Here is a 17,643-nt window from a genome sequence, read left to right as displayed (position 1 = left end):
GGAGGACGAGGCAGGCAGATCACTTGAACCCAGGAGTTCGAGACCAGCCTGGCCAACGTGATGAAATCCCATCTCTATTAAAAATACAAAAAGTTAGCTGGGCATGGTGGGAGATGCCTGTAATCCCAGCTACTTGGGAGGCTGAGGCAAGAAAATCGCCTGAACCCGGGAGAAGGAGGTTGCAGTGAGCCAAGATCGCGTCACTGCACTCCAGCCTGGGTGACAGAGCAAGGTTCTGTCTCAAAACAAAACAAAACAAAAGGATATTATATAGTGGTAAGAAAATAATACCCAGGGTGTACTGGGTTAAATAACGCTCCTCCAAAAATGCCTGTCCGCCTCGAACCTCAGAACGTGGCCTTATTTGGAAACAGGGTCTTTACAGATGTAATTAGTTACAAAGAGGTCATTCTGGAAAAGAATGGGCCCCAAATCCAAAACCCAGTGTCCTCCGAAGATGACAGGACACAGAGCGACACAGAAAGAGGCTGACTGTGCACACAGAGGCAGACACCGGAAGGACACCGCCACAGCAAGGAGCGCCAGGGTCTGCCGCCAACACCAGAAGCTGAAGGGGCAGGAAGGACCTCCCCTGGAACCTGCAGAGGGAGCCCGGGCCCGCCAACACGTGATTTAGGTTTCTGGTCTGTAGAACTGCGGGGGGCGGGGGGGAGCCCTGGTGTTAGACCCCCGCTTTGGGGTGCTTTGTTCCAGCAGCCTGAGGAAGCTAGTGGAGACCCATGGGAAAGCCCCACCCTCTCCTCGAATCGGCCCTTGTTCTCAACTTTACATTTGTTGATCTTTTGTTCAAAGCCAAAAGGTGGCCTGAGATGCCATTGCCAGAGGTGGCCAAGCCCTGGAGTCCACCCCCGCCTTTAACCAGGGACCTTGGTTCACAGGCATCAGGGATGCCTCAAGTCCTGCACTTTGAAGTCAAAGTAATTTTGCTGTGAGTTGAATGGGTAAGATAACTTTAAAGGCTGTGTACATAATTGCAGGTTTCTAGAAGAGAAACGTGTTCTTTGGTGCCGTCTGCATTTTGGTGTCTCCACCCTGGCCCACGGTCCCACCAAAACCCTGCCAGGCTCTCTTCTCCTGACTCTGTGAGAAATCTCTGCTCTCTTCCTCGCCACCCCTCCTCTGTCCCCAGTCCGCGTCTCAACTCCCGGTTCCCTCAGACCCTCCTCCTCCTCTCCGCTATTCTGCAGCCGGCACATCTCAATTTCACGTGCTGCCCCCTGAGATTGTACAGTCTCCCCTGCAGGTATTCTGTAAATATCCTATCGACACTTTTACACAGAAATCACTCAAATGAGATTTAAAGGAAGAAGAGCCAGTGGGTCTGGTGTGGCCACAGCTATGAGATCTCCAAAGGCGATTTTCGCCTTGGGTTTTGGCTCCAGCGTGAGGCACAGCCTCGTGGATCCCTTAGGATTTACACCTTTTACCCCTCAAAACCGAGAGCCATGTCCTGCTCCCCCATTGGAAACACGCTCTTGCCTCTGAGGAACTCACAGCCCAGCCTTATCTGATGACGCCACTGTCCCTGGTAGAGTATACTTCAATGTATCGATTTAACTGTCATGAGATTCTGGCCTGTTGGAGAAATAACTGAAATCACTGGTTATTTCATTCACTCTTTTTTGTCATTGTTGTTTGGCTGGCTGTGTCATTGTGCTACAAGCCGCTGTTATGTTTCTAGATGACGGAAGGTTCTGGAAGTGGTGCAGAGTGGTGCTGTGCTGTCTCTCTGGCTGATGTCTGACGAGACTCAGATCCCTGTCCAGACTGTGGGGAGTAAAAGTGTCTGAAGGGGCATTGTTCCCGTTAGCATCACACCAGCCTCACACCCTGACAATGCGAGCTTTCTTTTCCCCACTGCCTACCCATGAGGACCCCAGACACAGGTGGGAGCACCGAGGGCCCACCTGGGCAGCTTGGCTGCTGGACTAGCCATCTGCTGCCCAGGAGTGAAGACATCATACAGTGCCTTGGGCTGTGATGTGCCAGATGTGGTATCGTCTTGTGCCACCCCCTGAAGGCGCTTCGTAGGTGCCACATGCCGTATTCTCTCGTGCCACCCACCCTGAGGGCACATAGTAGGTCCCACTGTCCCTGCTTCAGAGCCTGTGTCCTGAGCCAGCCAGTTCCTAAGTGCTAGCCCCTGAGCTTTAGGCCAGCTCTCCCTGCAAACCACAAAAACAACCACCCCGTGACTGGCACTCAGTTCCTCCTCCATCCCCTGGCTTCGGTGGTCTCTGACTTCTTGCAGCTCTGCTCAGCGTTCAAGGAGCAGCTCTGTGAGGATCCTAGCAAACTGAGTAAACTTTGTTAGTTCCAGCCATTTCATGTGGTATGTGGCCTCACATTCTGGGAATGAGTCTAAACTGAACTTGGCCTCAACCAATGTTCTTCTCTGGGGTCAAACTCACAGGTTAGGCCAGACTAGAGGATGATGGAGGGACTCACAGTTCTTGGGATTTTCTGGGGAATTGTGCTCCCCAGTTTGTCCGGGCTGCTGACTGAAGGAAACCACGCCTTCGCTGATTCCTCCACGGGGTCTTGCTGCCAGAGTGAGTTAATCAATCTGCAGGAGCCACGTTGGCTCAGCTCTGTGCCCACAGGAAACCAACAGAATCCAGGAAAGCCTGTTTTTGTTGTTTATTAAAAATCCTGTGATGGTGAGATAAACTAGGCTACTAAAACATTCTTTTCTGTGTTACAACAAATTCATCAGAGCAGACCCAGGACAGAGCAACTTCTATAAAACAATCCCACAAGGACTCTTGACTAGGAGGTCAATAGAATTCTTGGTATCCGGGATGACTGACAAGCACTGAGGTTTCTTCCCCTGAACAAGGGTCTGGCTGATTGGCCATTGTGTGGACACCAAGGACCCACCCTTGGCCTGAGGCTTTGTGGGAGGTGGAGGCAAGAGTGCTTTCTTTCATTTTCTATTCTTTCTTCTGTTCAACACCCCAAATAAACAAAAACAACCAGTGCAAAAGTGGGGTTTTCCCACAGCACCCCTACTCCATCCTCCTTTAGGGGTACCTGCTCCTCTCCTGGCAGGAGACAGAAGTGTCCACATTAAAGTATCTTGGGCCACTGTCAAGGCCTCGATCAGCTGAGCCCACAGGGCATCCAACTCTCCAGTTGTTAGTGAGAGCTAGGAGAGAGGTGGAGGTGAAGCCAGTGCCAAGCTGTGGGAGGAGAAAGAGAAGAACGATATGTGAAGACACTAAGAAGACTCAGGAAGTGCCCCGGGACCTCTCACTTTGGGGAAGGGCAGGTTGTGATGGTAACACAGCAGAGGATGTAAACCTCCCCTAAGAGTTACAGTATTTAGAAAGAAGGCTCAGCACAGGGGCACTTGGAACTTTTGTTCCAAATCTAAAAACCTAAGGACAACCAGCTGGGATAAACACAAGCCTCTGCAGCAAATGGGGTTCCCCTCAGGGTCCCATAGCCAGTGGGAGCTTAGCACCCTCAGCTGGACAACTGCCCACCCCGGCCATTCGAAAAGACTCTCTCAGTCCAGGACTCACCCTGCGCATCCCTAACCCCAGCCCCCCGCAAGTGCAGCTTCCTGTTCTGCAGCTCCTCTTTCTTCTTTTTGCAAGGTCAAAAGCCAGGAATAACCTTTCTGCATCCCTGGATTTTCACTGGGTGATGAGAGTTTGGATCTATGTCACTGCCAAATCTCATGTTGAGATGTGATCCCCAATGTTGGAGTTGGGGCTTGAGGGGAGGTATTTGGGTCATGGGAGTGGATCCCTCCTGGCTTGGTGCTGTCCTCACAATAGTGAGTGCATTCTTGCAAGATCTGGTTGTTTAAAAGTGTGTGGTGCCTCCCACTCTTGCTAACGTCCTTGCCATGTGAGGATCCTGCTCCCGCTTCACCTTACACCATGGGTGAAAGTTCCTTGAGGCCTCCCCAGAAGCTGAGCAGATGCCGGCACCATACTTACACAGCCTTCAGAACATGAGCCAATTACACCTCTTTTCTTTATAAACTACTCAGCCTCAGGTATTTCTTTATAGCACTGCAAGAACAGTCTAACACAGAAAAGTGGTACTGAGGACTGGGGAATTGCTATAAAGATACCTGAAAATGTGTAGGCAACTTTGGAACTGGGTAATGGCCAGAGGTTGGAAGAGTTTGGAGAGCTCAGAAGAAAACAGGAAGATGAGGGAAATAGTTTGCAGCTTCTTATAGACTGGTTAATGGTTGTAACCAAAATGCTGATAGTGATTTGTGCAGTAAAGTCCAGGCTGACGTGGTCTCAGATGGCAAAGAAAAACTGATTGGGAACTGGAGCAAAGCTCACGCATGTTATGCCTCAGCAAAGAGCTTGGCTGCATTGTGTTCATGCCCTAAGGGTCTGTGGAATTTGAACTTAAGAGTGATGACTTAGGGTATCTGGCAGAAGAAATTTCTTTTTTTTTTTTTTTTTTTTTTTTTTTGAGACGGAGTCTCGCTCTGTCGCCCAGGCTGGAGTGCAGTGGCCGGATCTCAGCTCACTGCAAGCTCCGCCTCCCGGGTTCACGCCATTCTCCGGCCTCAGCCTCCCGAGTAGCTGGGACTACAGGCGCCCGCCACCTCGCCCGGCTCGTTTTTTGTATTTCTTAATAGAGATGGGGTTTCACCGTGTTAGCCAGGATGGTCTCGATCTCCTGACCTCGTGATCCGCCCGTCTCGGCCTCCCAAAGTGCTGGGATTACAGGCTTGAGCCACCGCGCCCGGCCAGAAGAAATTTCTAAGTAGCAAAGTGTTCAAGATGTGACCTGGCTATTTCTAACAAGTTATGTTCAGATGTGGAAGTGAAGAAATGGCTTAAAGTTGGAATTTATATTTAACCCTTTTCTTGGTTGCCCCACAAATATTCACCAGTGGCACTTGTGGCTGCAGCATTTACCCTGAGATAACTTTGCCATAAACTATCTTGCTTTTATTATTATTTTCACATCACTCTAGTATATTGACTTTGGAAACAACAGACATCATTCTATTTAGGGCATTCTGGTTTTTGTTAGTGGTATTTCCATTTACAAAATGTAGTAATTTTCAACTGCTGAAAATGTCAAATCCTAGAAAATGTAGCATTCCTGCATGTGATGTTAACATTGTTCTTGAACAATTGTGGGTCAAAGATTCATTTGATGAATCTGAAATAGATGATTCTGATGATTTAGTTGATTCTGATGTTCTGTTTAGAAAGAACTCCATGAACAGTTTTTATATTTTATTTTCACATTGAAAATCAGTCAGATTTGCTTCAACCTCAAAAAGTGAGTTTATGTAAAATTAAATGAGCGCTGGCAATGAGCTGCACTTTTTTTTTTTTTTTTTCTCTAAATGGGAAAAAGATTAAAAGGAAAGCAGAGCATAAAGCTTGGGAAATTTTCAGCTTGGCCATGTGGCAGAGAAAGAAAAATCATTACCAGGAGAGGAATTTGAACAAGTTGCAGAGCAACCGCTTGCTAGAGAGACTTGCATAACTAAAAGGTAGCCTAGTGTTAAAAGCCAAAAAAATAAGAACATGGTCTTGATGGCATTTCAGAGACCTTTGAGGCAGCCCCTCTCACCACAGGCCCAGAGGCCTCAGAGGACTAAATGGTTCCATGGGCCAGACCTGGGACAGCACTGCTCTGTACAGCCTCAGAAGGCTGCTCACCACATCCCCACTGCTCTAGCTCCAGCTGTGGCTCAAAGGGCCCCAGATACAGCTCAGTCCACTGCTTCAGAACTCGCAAGCTGTAAGCCTTGGCAGCTTCCACATGGTGTTAAGCCTACAGGCACACAGAGTGCAAGAGTGAGGGAGGCTTACCAGCCTCCACCTAGATTTCAGAGAATATATGAGAAAGCCTCAGTGCCTAGAAAGAACCTAGGGGTGGAGGGGTGGAGCCCTCACAGAGAGCCTCTACTAGGACAGTTCAAAAGGAAAATATGGGGTTGGAGTCCCCACATAGAGTCCCCATGGGGCACTACCTAATGAAGCTGTGAGAAGGGGGCCATCATACTCCAGACCCCAGAATGGTAGATCCACTGGCACCTTGCATCCTAACCTTGGAAAAGCCATAGCAGTGGAGCTTCCCAAGGCCTTGGGAGCCCACCCCTTGCAGCAGTGTGCCCTGGATGTGGGACATGGAGCCAAAGGAGATTATTTTGGAGCTTTAAGATTTAATGACGCCTCTGCTGGGGTTTAGACTTGCATGGGGACTGGAGCCCCTTTCTTTTGACTGATGTCTCCCTTTTGGAGTGGGAGCATTTACCCAATGTCTCTACCCTGATTGTATCTTGGAAGTAAATAACTTGTTTTGATTTTACAGGCTCATAGGTGAAAGGAACTCATCTCCAGATGAGATTTTGGACTTGGGAGTTTGGAGTTAATGCTGGAATGAGTGAAGACTGGGGGACTATTCGAAAGGCATTATTGGTTTTTTTTAATTTTTTTTTTTTTTTTGAGATGGAGTCTTGCTCTGTTGCCCAGGCTGGAGTGCAGTGGCATGATCTCTGCTCACTGCAAGCTCCGCCTCCCGGGTTCACACCATTCTCCTCCCTCAGCCTCTGGAGTAGCTGGGACTACAGGCACCCACCACCATGCCTGGCTAATTTTTTTTTTTTTTTTTTTTTTTGTATTTTTAGTAGAGATGGGTTTTCACTGTGTTAGCCAGGATGGTCTCGATCTCCTGACCTCATGATCTGCCTGCCTTGGCCTCCCAAAGTGCTGGGATTACAGACATGAGCCACCATGCCCGGCCCATTATTGTATTTTCCAATCTGAGAAAGACATGAGATTTGAGGGGCCAGCAGCAGAATGATCAGTTTGGATACGTGTACCCGCCCAAAACTCATGTTGAAATGTAATCCTCAATGTTGGAGGTGGAGCCTGGTGGGAGGTATTTGGGCGCTGTCCTTGCAATAGTGAGTTTATGCAAGATCCAGTTGTTTAAAATGTGTGGCACCTCCCCTGATCCCTCTTGCACCTGCTCTGACCGCATGACCTGCCTGTTCCTGCTTCACCTTCTGCTATGAGTAAAAATTCCTTGAGGCCTCCTCACAAGGTGAGCTGATCCTGGCACCATGCTTCCTGTACAGCCTGCAGAACTGTGAGTCAATTAACCCTATTTTTTTTTTTTTTAAGTAAATTACCCGCCACAGGCATTTCTTTATAGCAATACAATAAGAACAGCCTAATACAGGTAACTAGTTCAAGGTCAAGCACAACTGAACACACACACACACACAAACAAAAACAAAAACACAAACAGAGGCATGGAGGAACAGGAGGAAAATGGATGGAGTCTCCGATCCCACTCAGATGGTGAAGGGGGGATTCATGCCCAAAGTCAATGTCCATGAACCTGGATAGCAGGCTGCCCTGCTCTGTGGAAAAGGGAGGGAGGATGAAATCATGCACTTCCCCTTGTCAGGTCCCTGCTGTCACGGCCAGTCGTCAGGTCAGGGCATCAGGTCAGTCTTTTATTTGAGACCAGGGCTCAGTTGCTCTCCCAGGGCCAGAGGAGGAGGAGGCTCCTGCTGAATCTGAACTATTCTGTCCTTACAATAATCACTGTTTTCATTTTTTTTTTCCTGCAGCTTATTTCCTTCTCCCAACTTTCCTTTTTTATTTTTCACTGGAGAGGAACACCAAATTTTTTTTAATGGAACTTGTCTGAAGGAAAAATAAAAGCTCAAATGTTAATGTAGATGGATCGATTGCAAAAAAAAAAAAAAAAAAAAAAAAGAAGTAGCCACTGTTGCCTCCAAGAGCCTTTATTGAAGCCTTCCCCGCACCTGAGCTCCCTCTCTGGCTACTGGAGGGCCAGAGGAGTTTCTCCCACAGACTATCTGCCGACCCTGGCTCCTGGCTAAGTCCCTCAGAGCTGGGCTGGATCCGGCTTCAGCCTTCTGAGTGCAGGGCAGCCAGGGAGATCATGAGCGGCTCATCAGCACCACCTACTGGACGCAGTTCTTAATCAGCTCATGAATGGGCATTGCTCACCTTGACCTTGCTTTTAACCAATGCATAGCTTCCTTTATCTACAGTTTTCATACTCCATAATGTATTTGTATTGTCAAATGAGTGGCTATAGCTATGATTATTTGTATAATGACTGTATTGTGATATAATTCTTATACCTTACAATTGACCCATTTAAAGTGTGCAATTTTAACGGTTTTTAGTATATTCAGAATTGTACAACCATTGCACAATCGATTTTATAACATTTTTATCACCCCAAAGGCACCCCTATTCATTAGCATTCCCTTCCTATTTTCCCACTGGGTAACCACCAATCTACTACTTTCTGTCTCTATGAAGTTACCTACTCTAGACTGTTACGTAAATGGAATCACAATACGTGGCCGTTGTGTCTGGCTCATTTCACTTAGCACAATGTATTCAAAGTTTGTCTGCATTGTAGCATGTGCCAGTACTTCATTCCTTTTTATGTAAGATGAAAATAATTTTGTATAGCCAAATAATATTTCAGTGAAATATAGATTTTATTTATCCATTCATTCATTAATGAACATGTCTTGTTTCTGCCTTTTGGCTACTATGAATAATGCCGTTATAAACATCATGTACCAGTTTTTGTGTGGACATATGTTTTCACTTGTCTTGGATATGTACTCAGGAGTAGAATTGCTGGGTCATATGGTGACTCTATGTTTAATAGATTAAGGAACTTTCAGACTGTTTTCCACAGTGACTGCAGGCTTTTGACTTCCCATCAGCAGTACATGAATGTTCCAGTTTCTCTACATCTTTGTCAAAACTTGTTAGTGTCTGGCTTTTTAATTCTAGCCATCCTAGTGGGTAGGAAGTGGTGTCTCATGTGGTTTGATTTGTGTTTTCCTGATGGCTAATCATGCTAAGCCTAAACTTTCCATGTGTTTATTGGCCATTTGTATATTGTCTTTGAGGAAACATTTATTCAAATCCTTTGCACATTTTAAATTTGGCTTTCTTTTATTATTGAACTGTAATTGTTATTTATATTCTCAACATAAGTCCTTTATCAGATATATGATTTGTAATCCCCCCCCCATGCACACACACATTCTATGTGTTGTCTTTTCATTTTCTTAATGATGTTCTTTGATGGACAAATGTTTTTATTTTTTATGAAGTCCAGTTTATCCATCTTGTCTTTTGGTGTCATATCTAAGAAACCATCACCTCATCCAAAGGTAGGAAGATTTACAGCTATGTTTGTTTGTTTGTTTGTTTTTAAGAGTTTTATGGTTTTAGTACTTTCATTTAGGTCTTTGATCATTTTGGGTTAGTTCTTATATATGGTGTGAGGAAGGGGGTGAAACTTTAACATTTGCATGTGGATATCCAATTCTCCCAGCATTATTTATTGAAAAGACTATTTTTCCCCCATTGAATGATCTTTGCACCCTTGATGAAAATCAGTTGATCATAAATGTGAGGATTTATTTCTGGGTTTTCAGTTGTATTTGATTGATATGTATGTGTGTCCTTAAGCCAGTTCACTCTCCAGAATATTTATAACTATTCTTAAACTTTACAATTTCCTCTCGATTATTCTCCAGCAAAATTCAGACTCTTATTAGAACGTTTTGATACATTCTCCTGCTTCAAAAAGAGGAAACTTCCAGAGGTTAAAACTTCTGCCCCGAATGCCTGCCCTTCCCCAAACTTACCCTTCCTCCCCGTCAGTGTTCAGCACCAGTTTCCTCCCAGACGCTGCTGTTGACCACCCCCACCCCATGATGGGACATGGTCTGCATTTCACGGCATGTCTGACTGCTTTCCTGACAGCTGGTGAGCTCTCTGTCTGCTCGGAGCCACACATTTTTCTATAGCTCTTTGGTTGGGTCCTCAACCACTGTGAGGCTTCCAGTCCCTGATGACCGTTGAGGGAATTCAGGCTCAGAGAGGTACCCAAAGGAGCACAACTGGGATCTGGCAGGGCTGAACTTGGTGCTGGCCTTCCTGACTGTTAGGCCTGTGGTCTCCCTGTGATGCCACCCCGACTGCACTGCTTTATCCACATGCCCTCACCCAGCATTGACTCTCACTCTGCTGCCTTATTTTGTGAACACAGGTTCTCTGTGGTCGCTCAGATTTTGTGCCAGCTGAATCCTAGCTGAAAAGTTCTTGAAGCCTGAACATCCCTGTAGCATTTCAGTGATGATCTGACAGGAGGTAGAACAGCCTGGGAGTGACTGTCCTTTTGGGCATGGGATGGATTGACCCCAGGTGCTAAGTGACACTCTGGTTAGGGAGATGCACTCTTTCTTGCCATCTGGGACATTTTCAGTAGGACTAGATGTTTTGTTGGAAGTGAATTCCTAGAAGAGACAGAACACAGCTCCCTGTGCACAATTTCATTTCAGATGCCTGTGCCATGTGTTGGGGGGCTCATCAGTTTGGATGCTCCCCAGCTCACCTTTGCTCCATGGGGGCTTGAGGCCAAGGGATGGGCAGGGGCATGGAGGAAGATTCAGCAATGCATTTGGGAACAGGTGGAAAGTGATGGAGGGGCCCTGCATGGTACCCCAACAAGGGAGGAGGTCTGGTTGGAGAAGCAGGTGGGATCCACCACGTAAGTCCTGGGGGGCATGGGGATATTTGCTTTACCACAAGGGCAATGGGACCTCTTGGAAGAGCTAAAACAGGGAGTCTTGCGATCTGCCCTGCCTTTAAAAAGATCACCCAGGCTGCTTCGTGGAGAGTGGATTAGAGGAAGCCATGAAAATGACAGAATGAAAAGAAAAATATTCAACCAACTGCTTTTCAAACAGCCTTGCAGATGCTCCATTGTAAAATAAGCAGCATTGGCGGGGCCACATCCGTAATGAGCGTCCTCTCGTTGTGAGCACACCTGTCTCTCAAGGTCTCGGGGATGGCACTGAGACTTCACCAGCCTAGTTCCCTTTGTTTTCCCTGCAACCCCTGCTCACCTCCACCTATGGAAAGGTGGGCATTTAAAGAATCATAGATTAAACAATTATAACTTTATAATGTAAAACATCTCAAACATTTAAAACGATAAAAGATGGGATTCCAGAGACAAAACTAACAGAGACAGGCTGGGTTAAACTCGCCCCTCCTTCCTCCTGCTGCAGGAGGGTGGGTTTGGCTTCTAAAGTGGAGCCCAGCTGGTCTCCTGGGGAAAGCCGGTGGCTTTCCTAGCTAAGAACCTGGCGTCGGGGGTCTGACCAAGGGCTGCAGCCCCCTTGGCCCTTCCCATCCCTCACTCCCTCCCTCCTCTTCTCCAGCCTCTGGTGGCTGGGGCTGCACTGGGGGAGATGTTGCTAATGGCCCCTCCAGATGTGCAGGTGGCCCCTGGGCCTGATGCCGGCAGCTCCCACTCCAGACAGGGCTCTGGGGGGCCTCTGTGAAGGGGTGACCCTTGCCCACTTTGCCACAGGACCTTCCTGTCGGGCGTCAAGGAGGAATGCTGGCTCTCAGGCTCTCGAGGTCTCCCAGGTGGAGTCATTCCAGCTGTGGATGGGCTGGGGTGACTGAGCAGGGGTCAGGGAGGGGAAAGGAGGGAGGAGGCAGGGTTGTGGATGGGTCTCTCAGAGACGGGGTTTCACCATGTTGACCAGACTGGTCTTCAATTCCTGACCTCAAGTGATCCGCCCACCTCGACCTCCCAAAGTACTGGGATTACAGGCACGAACCACCACCTCAGACCTTTCTCTTCCTTTCTTGTTAAAGTACTGTGATTTCAGGAGCCAGTGGAAAGAAACCCCACAACACTGGATTTTAGGCATTGCTCAGAAATTCCTTTGTCTAGTGCAGTAGTTCATCACACATGGAAGATTTTTGCGTGTTTGTTTTCGGTTCTACCTTGCTCTTTTCTGTCTTGTAAAGATCGTCCTTCACTCCTGGGCAGCAGAACTGGCCTCCCCAAGGGGCCAGGAGGAAACACCTTATCCTAGGAATAAATGGAATGATGTTATTTAAAGATGAGCTTGTTAACTCGATTTTTGTCTTATTAAAATTCTTTAGCATTGGAAATAAAGTGTTTGGGGAAAGACGTAGCAAAAAATAACATGTTTGGTTCTACCGCCTTGTGTTATTTTATTCTGACTGACTGGAGGCAGCTGTGTGAGATAATAATCCTTCTTGAGGAATTTGGAAGGTCCAAAGTCCAGCGACTGGTGCTGATTTTCATTCGTTCCTCCTGTGTCAAACCCTTCCAGGCTGCGTCCCTGCTGGCCCTGCTGCTGCTGCTGGAGGGAGGCATGTTCTCCTCACACTCCCTGCCCCCGGCGCTGTTAGAGAAAGTCTTCCAGTACATTGACCTCCATCAGGATGAATTTGTGCAGGTAGGAGAAGGAAACTGCACACAGAATGCATGGATTACCTCCTTTGGTATTTGGGTGAGACAATTATTTGCTTGGAGACGTGGATATTTTTGCCTAATTCCATTTAAAATGCCTGTGACTGCTCATTGGGTTAAAAATCTTCAGTATTCATTAGATGGATGGAAGAGATCCCTCCTAGCCATTCCTCCTGCAAAGGGCACTGTCTCTTCATATCCAGCACACTTGATCCAGGGATGTCCACGCAGAGACGACCAGCACCTCCACTGAGCTCGAGTCTGCCCTGGTCCATCAGGTCGCCCATTCCTAATGCCACCTGACGTTATTGTAAGGCCTAGGCAGAGCTGGGGAGCCAGGGAGCTCTGCAAAGTTCAACAGCAACGTTTTTTATTTTGTAGTATGTGTGCAATAGGCATTTTATCTCCTCCATTCGTTCATTCATTTATTTATTTGTTTTGAGACAGAGTCTCGCTCTGTTGCCCAGGCTGGAGTGCAGTGGTGAAACCCCAGCTCACCACAACCTCCCAGGTTCAGGTGATTTTCCTGCCTCAGCCTCAACTTCCCAAGTAGCTGGGATTACAGGCACCTGCCAACATGCCCAGCTAATTTTTGTGTTTTTTCAGTAGAGATAGGATTTCCCCATGTTGGGCAGGCTGATTTTGAACTCCTGACCTCAAGTGATCTGCCCTCCTCGGCCTCCCAAAGTGCTGGGATTGCAGGCATGAGCCACCACGCCTGACCCTTTTTTTGTTGTTGTTGTTATTATTTTTTGAGACAGGGTCTTGCTCTGTCGCCCAGGCTGGAGTGCAGTGGCACAAACACAGCTCACTGCAGCCTCGACCTCCTGGGTTCAAGTGATCCTTCTGCCCCAGCCTCCCAAGTTTATAATCCTCTGCTTCACCCCTAGTTCACCATACAGGGTCTGTACATGTACGGGGTGGGAGTGGGGTAAATTAGAGGGAGGGTGAGGTGGAACAGCAAAAAGAGGGAGGCCTGGGGAGCAGGAGGAGACAGGAGGAGGAGTGGGAAGGCAGGAGCTTGCTGGAGCCCACAGATTCACCAGCTTTTCCCCAGCCCCGCTCTCCTAAGCTCTCTTGTCCCCTCTGTGGCCGACTGGTTCCATCCACACACACCGCCACACATGTGCACACTGATGTGGTGTTGTCTGTGCTCACCAGACTGGGAGCTCCTTGAGGTCTCCCTGAACTTTGTACCCCAAGCCCCCTAAGTCCCTCAAACATACCCAAATCTACTGAACTTAGGGAGAAGCCAGCAGTCTCTGTTCCGTAAATTCCAGTTTAAAAATGTAAAACATAATATTCATTAGGATTAGATAAATGCCTTTGTAATAAAAATGAAAGCTCTACAACCAGGATAGAGAGATCAAACTCAAATGAGTCAGGAAGAGAAGTCCAAGATCAGTAAATCTGTGTAGTTTTTCATAAAAATGCTGACTGTCTCAGTATGAGCCACTCAGGTTCCAACACCGGCGTGTGAATGGTTCTTATCAGTCATTCATATCAGCCAGCACTGCTGGAGTGGCCGCCAGGTGCCCGGCACCAGGCTGAGGCTTGTGTACACGTTACCTCAGTGGTCCTCACCATCACCCTATCGTTAGGGAGCGTTACTTTCTTGTGCAGATGAGAACACTCAGGCTAAGGGAGGTTAAGGAATACACCCAAAGTCACACAGCTATGACAGGCTGAGTTTAAGCCCGACGTCACAGTGCCTGTGGGATCCTAGGATTGCAGGGAGGGGCGGGCCGGGGAATCTAAGTGCAGAGCATGTCAGAAGGGACCTGCAGCCCTGCGGAGGTCACTGTGGGGTTCAGTCATGGCCCGGAGGCTTCCAGGGCCAGGTGTGGGAAGCAAGGAGTCCTGGAGAAAGCTGAGAGCCCACCAGCTCTTCAGTTCTTAATAATTAGAAACAGTGGGTGGGGACTTGCCCTTCTTGACAGCCCTGGGGAACCCAGCGAGGACCCAGACCATCATCTTTCTCCCAGCCCACCCTGCCTGACCTTCTGTATTAACCAGGCATCTCTGGCCTCCGGGTTCCTGATTAAAACCCCAGCTATTCTGTCTGTTACTCTTGAATGTCACAGTGTTCACTGGTACTGTCATAGGTCCTCAGGTCCTCAATCAACAGAATAGCACCTGGGGACTCGCCATCTCCTGTCCTCCCCTCGCTCCCCCCGGAGCAGATGTGGGACCCCCATGCTAATGGCCTGCTTACTCTTCCTCCTAGACGCTGAAGGAGTGGGTGGCCATCGAGAGCGACTCTGTCCAGCCCGTGCCTCGCTTCAGACAAGAGCTCTTCAGAATGATGGCTGTGGCCGCGGACACACTGCAGCGCCTGGGGGCCCGTGTGACCTCGGTGGACATGGGTTCTCAGCAGGTGCTGTGGTGTTCCCGCCCACCGAGGGAGCAGCTACTTCTAGATGTCAATTGTGCCTTCCCGGGGGTGGCAAGGGAGAGGCTCACCCTGATCCTCAACCAAAACCCCCCAATTCCTAATGAAGATGAAGCATTCCCTTGGTCTCGAACGAAGCCGTGTTACTGCTTTCCAGTCCTATCAGGACTCCAGGGCTGGGACAGGCTCTTAGAAGCCAGTGCAGATGACAAGTGAAGGTCCCTTTATTATGGAAAGGACCCCCTTGTACTCTTCACTTCCTGGACACAGGTTCCAATTTCTTCTTTACGGAAAAGGAAATTGTCCTTTTCTTTAAATTCATATGCATCTTTCTCAAAGGCATTGTATCTGGAGCTGTTTTTTTTTCATCAGAACCATCTCTTAGAACTCTACTCCATCATGAATGTCTTAAATCTAAGCACCTGCTGTGCTTATTTTAGCACTGAGGAACCTTGGGATCATCCACATTTTCTAGGATTTGTCCACCTAATTTAAGCCAGTTGTCATCTGCATTCTTTTTCTGTTCGTTTGTTTTGAGACAGAGTCTCGCTCTGTAGCCCAGGCTGGAGTGCAGTGGTGCGATCTCAGCTCACCGCAAGTTCCACCTCCAAAGTCCCGGTTCAAGCAATTCTCTTGCCTCAGCCTCCTAAGTAGCTGGGATTTCAGGCGTGCACCACTATGCCCAGCTAATTTTTGTATTTTTATTAGAGACAGGGTTTCACCATGTTGGCCAGGCTGGTCTTCAACTCCTGACCTCATGATTTGCCCGCCTTGGCCTCCCAAAGTGCTGGGATTACAGGCATGAGCCACCGTTCCCGGCCCATCTGCATTCTTACTCAAGAGCACATTCAGCTAATGCTGCTAATTGTCAATGTGGATGTAAAGAAGCGCTTTACTTTTAATTAGGTTTTATATCTTAATTAAAAGCGTCTTGGCTGGGTGCAGTGTCTCACACTTGAAATCCTAGCACTTTGGGAGGCTACGGCGGGCGGATTACTTGAGCCTGAGGGTTTGAGACCAGCCTGGGCAACATGGCAAAACCTGTCTCAACCAAAAATACAAAAAGGTAGCCAGACGTGGTGGCGCACGTCTGGAGTTTCAGCTACTGTGAGGAGGCCGAGGTAGGAGAATCACATAAGCCTGCGAGTGCGCCACTGCACTCCAGCCTGGGCGCCAGGACTGAGACCTGTCTCCAAAAGAAAAAAAAGTGTTTCATGGGACTCATTTTAGAGATGGAGAAACTGATGCCCAGAAAAATGACATGGGCTCTCCAAGGACCCAGGGATAGCCTGGCCAGGACTCCCAATATCATGTCTTTGAATTTTCTGGAAGAACAACGTTCTGGAAGAACAGCGTTTTTAAAAATGTGATTCCTGATCATTTTGCAGCTGCCCGATGGTCAGAGTCTTCCAATACCTCCCGTCATCCTGGCCGAACTGGGGAACGATCCCACGAAAGGCACCGTGTGCTTCTACGGCCACTTGGACGTGCAGCCTGCCGACCAGGGCGATGGGTGGCTCACGGACCCTTACGTGCTGACGGAGGTGGACGGTCAGTGAGGTACCCGGGCTACAGTGCGGAGCTGCTGTGCTTGCAAGATTGAAGGGGTGAAGATGTGGCTCTGTCCCTGGATTTCGGGTCTCTCCCTGTCATTAAGAATGCACAGGCCCGGTGCAGTGGCTCATGCCTGTAATCCCAGCACTTTGGGAAGCCAAGGTGGTTGGATCACTTGAGGTCAAGAGTTCAAGACCAGCCTGGCCAACATGCAAAACCCTGTTTCTACTAAAAATACGAAAAAATAGCTGGGCATGGTGGTGGGCGCCTGTAATCACAGCTACTTGGGAGACCAAGGCAGAATTGCTTGAACCTGGGAGGTGGAGGTTGAGATCACACCATTGCTCTCTAGCCTGGGTGACAGAGCGAGACTCTGTCTGGGAAAAAAAAAAAAAAAAAAGCCTAGCATGCTGGCACATGCTTGTAATCCCAGTTACTTAGGAGGCTGAGGCAGGAGAATCACTTGAACCTGGGAGGCAGAGGTTGCAGTGAGCTGAGATGGCACCATTGCACTCCATTCTGCCTGGATGACAGAGTGAGACTCCATCTAAAAAAAAAAAAAAGAAGAATGCATAGAGAGGCGGCTCTCATAGCCTACTGATTGGTTCACTGAGGCTGGTTTTCTTTCATTTGTGAAAAAAACAACACACTTTTGTGCCCCTGGACGGAGGTTCTTGAGTTGTGAGGAAAACAGTTGTCGAGGCCACACACTTTCCTTTTGAACAGTATCAAATGTAATTCGCATTTTATAAAGAAAAAGAAGAAAGGTTAATAGAGATATACACACATATTTTTTTCATTCTTCTACTAATTGTAAAATCCCAAAATGAGAGGCTATGCCACATGGCACTCCGCAACAAATCCCCGGTGGGTCTCTTCGGTGAACTTGGACAAAATAGCTAATTATTGTTAAGGACAGTGGGATCTGTCTATTGCAAATTTACTTGTCTTATCTGACTAGCTGACGACTGTACTATTTGTCAGGGAAGAGATCCAAGGATCTCTTGTGTGCGGTCTTATTTGTACATAAGAAATCATACTTTGCAATTTCATAGCAAGATTTGTGCCTGGAATATTATTCTAGAAAGCACTGTTAACATTAGTACCCATGAAACAACATTGGTTTTTTGGTTTTTAACTCACGTGGCAGAGGTGTCCACACTTCTCTGAACATTCTTCTTCCCTTTGTAAAGGGAAACTTTATGGACGAGGCGCAACCGACAACAAAGGTCCTGTCTTGGCTTGGATCAATGCTGTGAGCGCCTTCAGAGCCCTGGAACAAGTAGGTGACAGCTGTGTTCGGGAGGGAGGAGGAGGAGGATGGTAACTACAACTTACTTTGAGTTATTTGCTGTGTT

General features: G+C 47.9%; 1 protein-coding gene across 3 annotated transcripts in view; it reads left to right on the top strand.

Moving 5' to 3' along the window:
• The window catches only part of CNDP1 (carnosine dipeptidase 1), a 78,455-nt gene that overhangs the window by 39,295 nt on the left and 21,517 nt on the right, over positions 1-17,643 (top strand). For 2 of the 3 annotated variants that reach the window (XM_050768246.1, XM_050768245.1), the window contains 4 exons: positions 12,200-12,325; positions 14,567-14,716; positions 16,120-16,282; positions 17,479-17,567. In XM_050768246.1, the coding sequence (XP_050624203.1) occupies positions 12,200-12,325; positions 14,567-14,716; positions 16,120-16,282; positions 17,479-17,567 (528 nt within the window). Of the gene's footprint in view, positions 1-6,963; positions 7,069-12,199; positions 12,326-14,566; positions 14,717-16,119; positions 16,283-17,478; positions 17,568-17,643 lie in introns of those variants that run through there. The other variant, XM_050768244.1, reaches the window with a different exon arrangement.

This window comes from Macaca thibetana, chromosome 18, assembly GCF_024542745.1.
Source record: "Macaca thibetana thibetana isolate TM-01 chromosome 18, ASM2454274v1, whole genome shotgun sequence".
Taxonomy (NCBI): Eukaryota; Metazoa; Chordata; class Mammalia; order Primates; family Cercopithecidae; genus Macaca; species Macaca thibetana.
The sequence above is the reverse complement of the archived record's forward strand: the minus strand, read 5'-3'. Positions and strand labels throughout refer to the sequence as shown.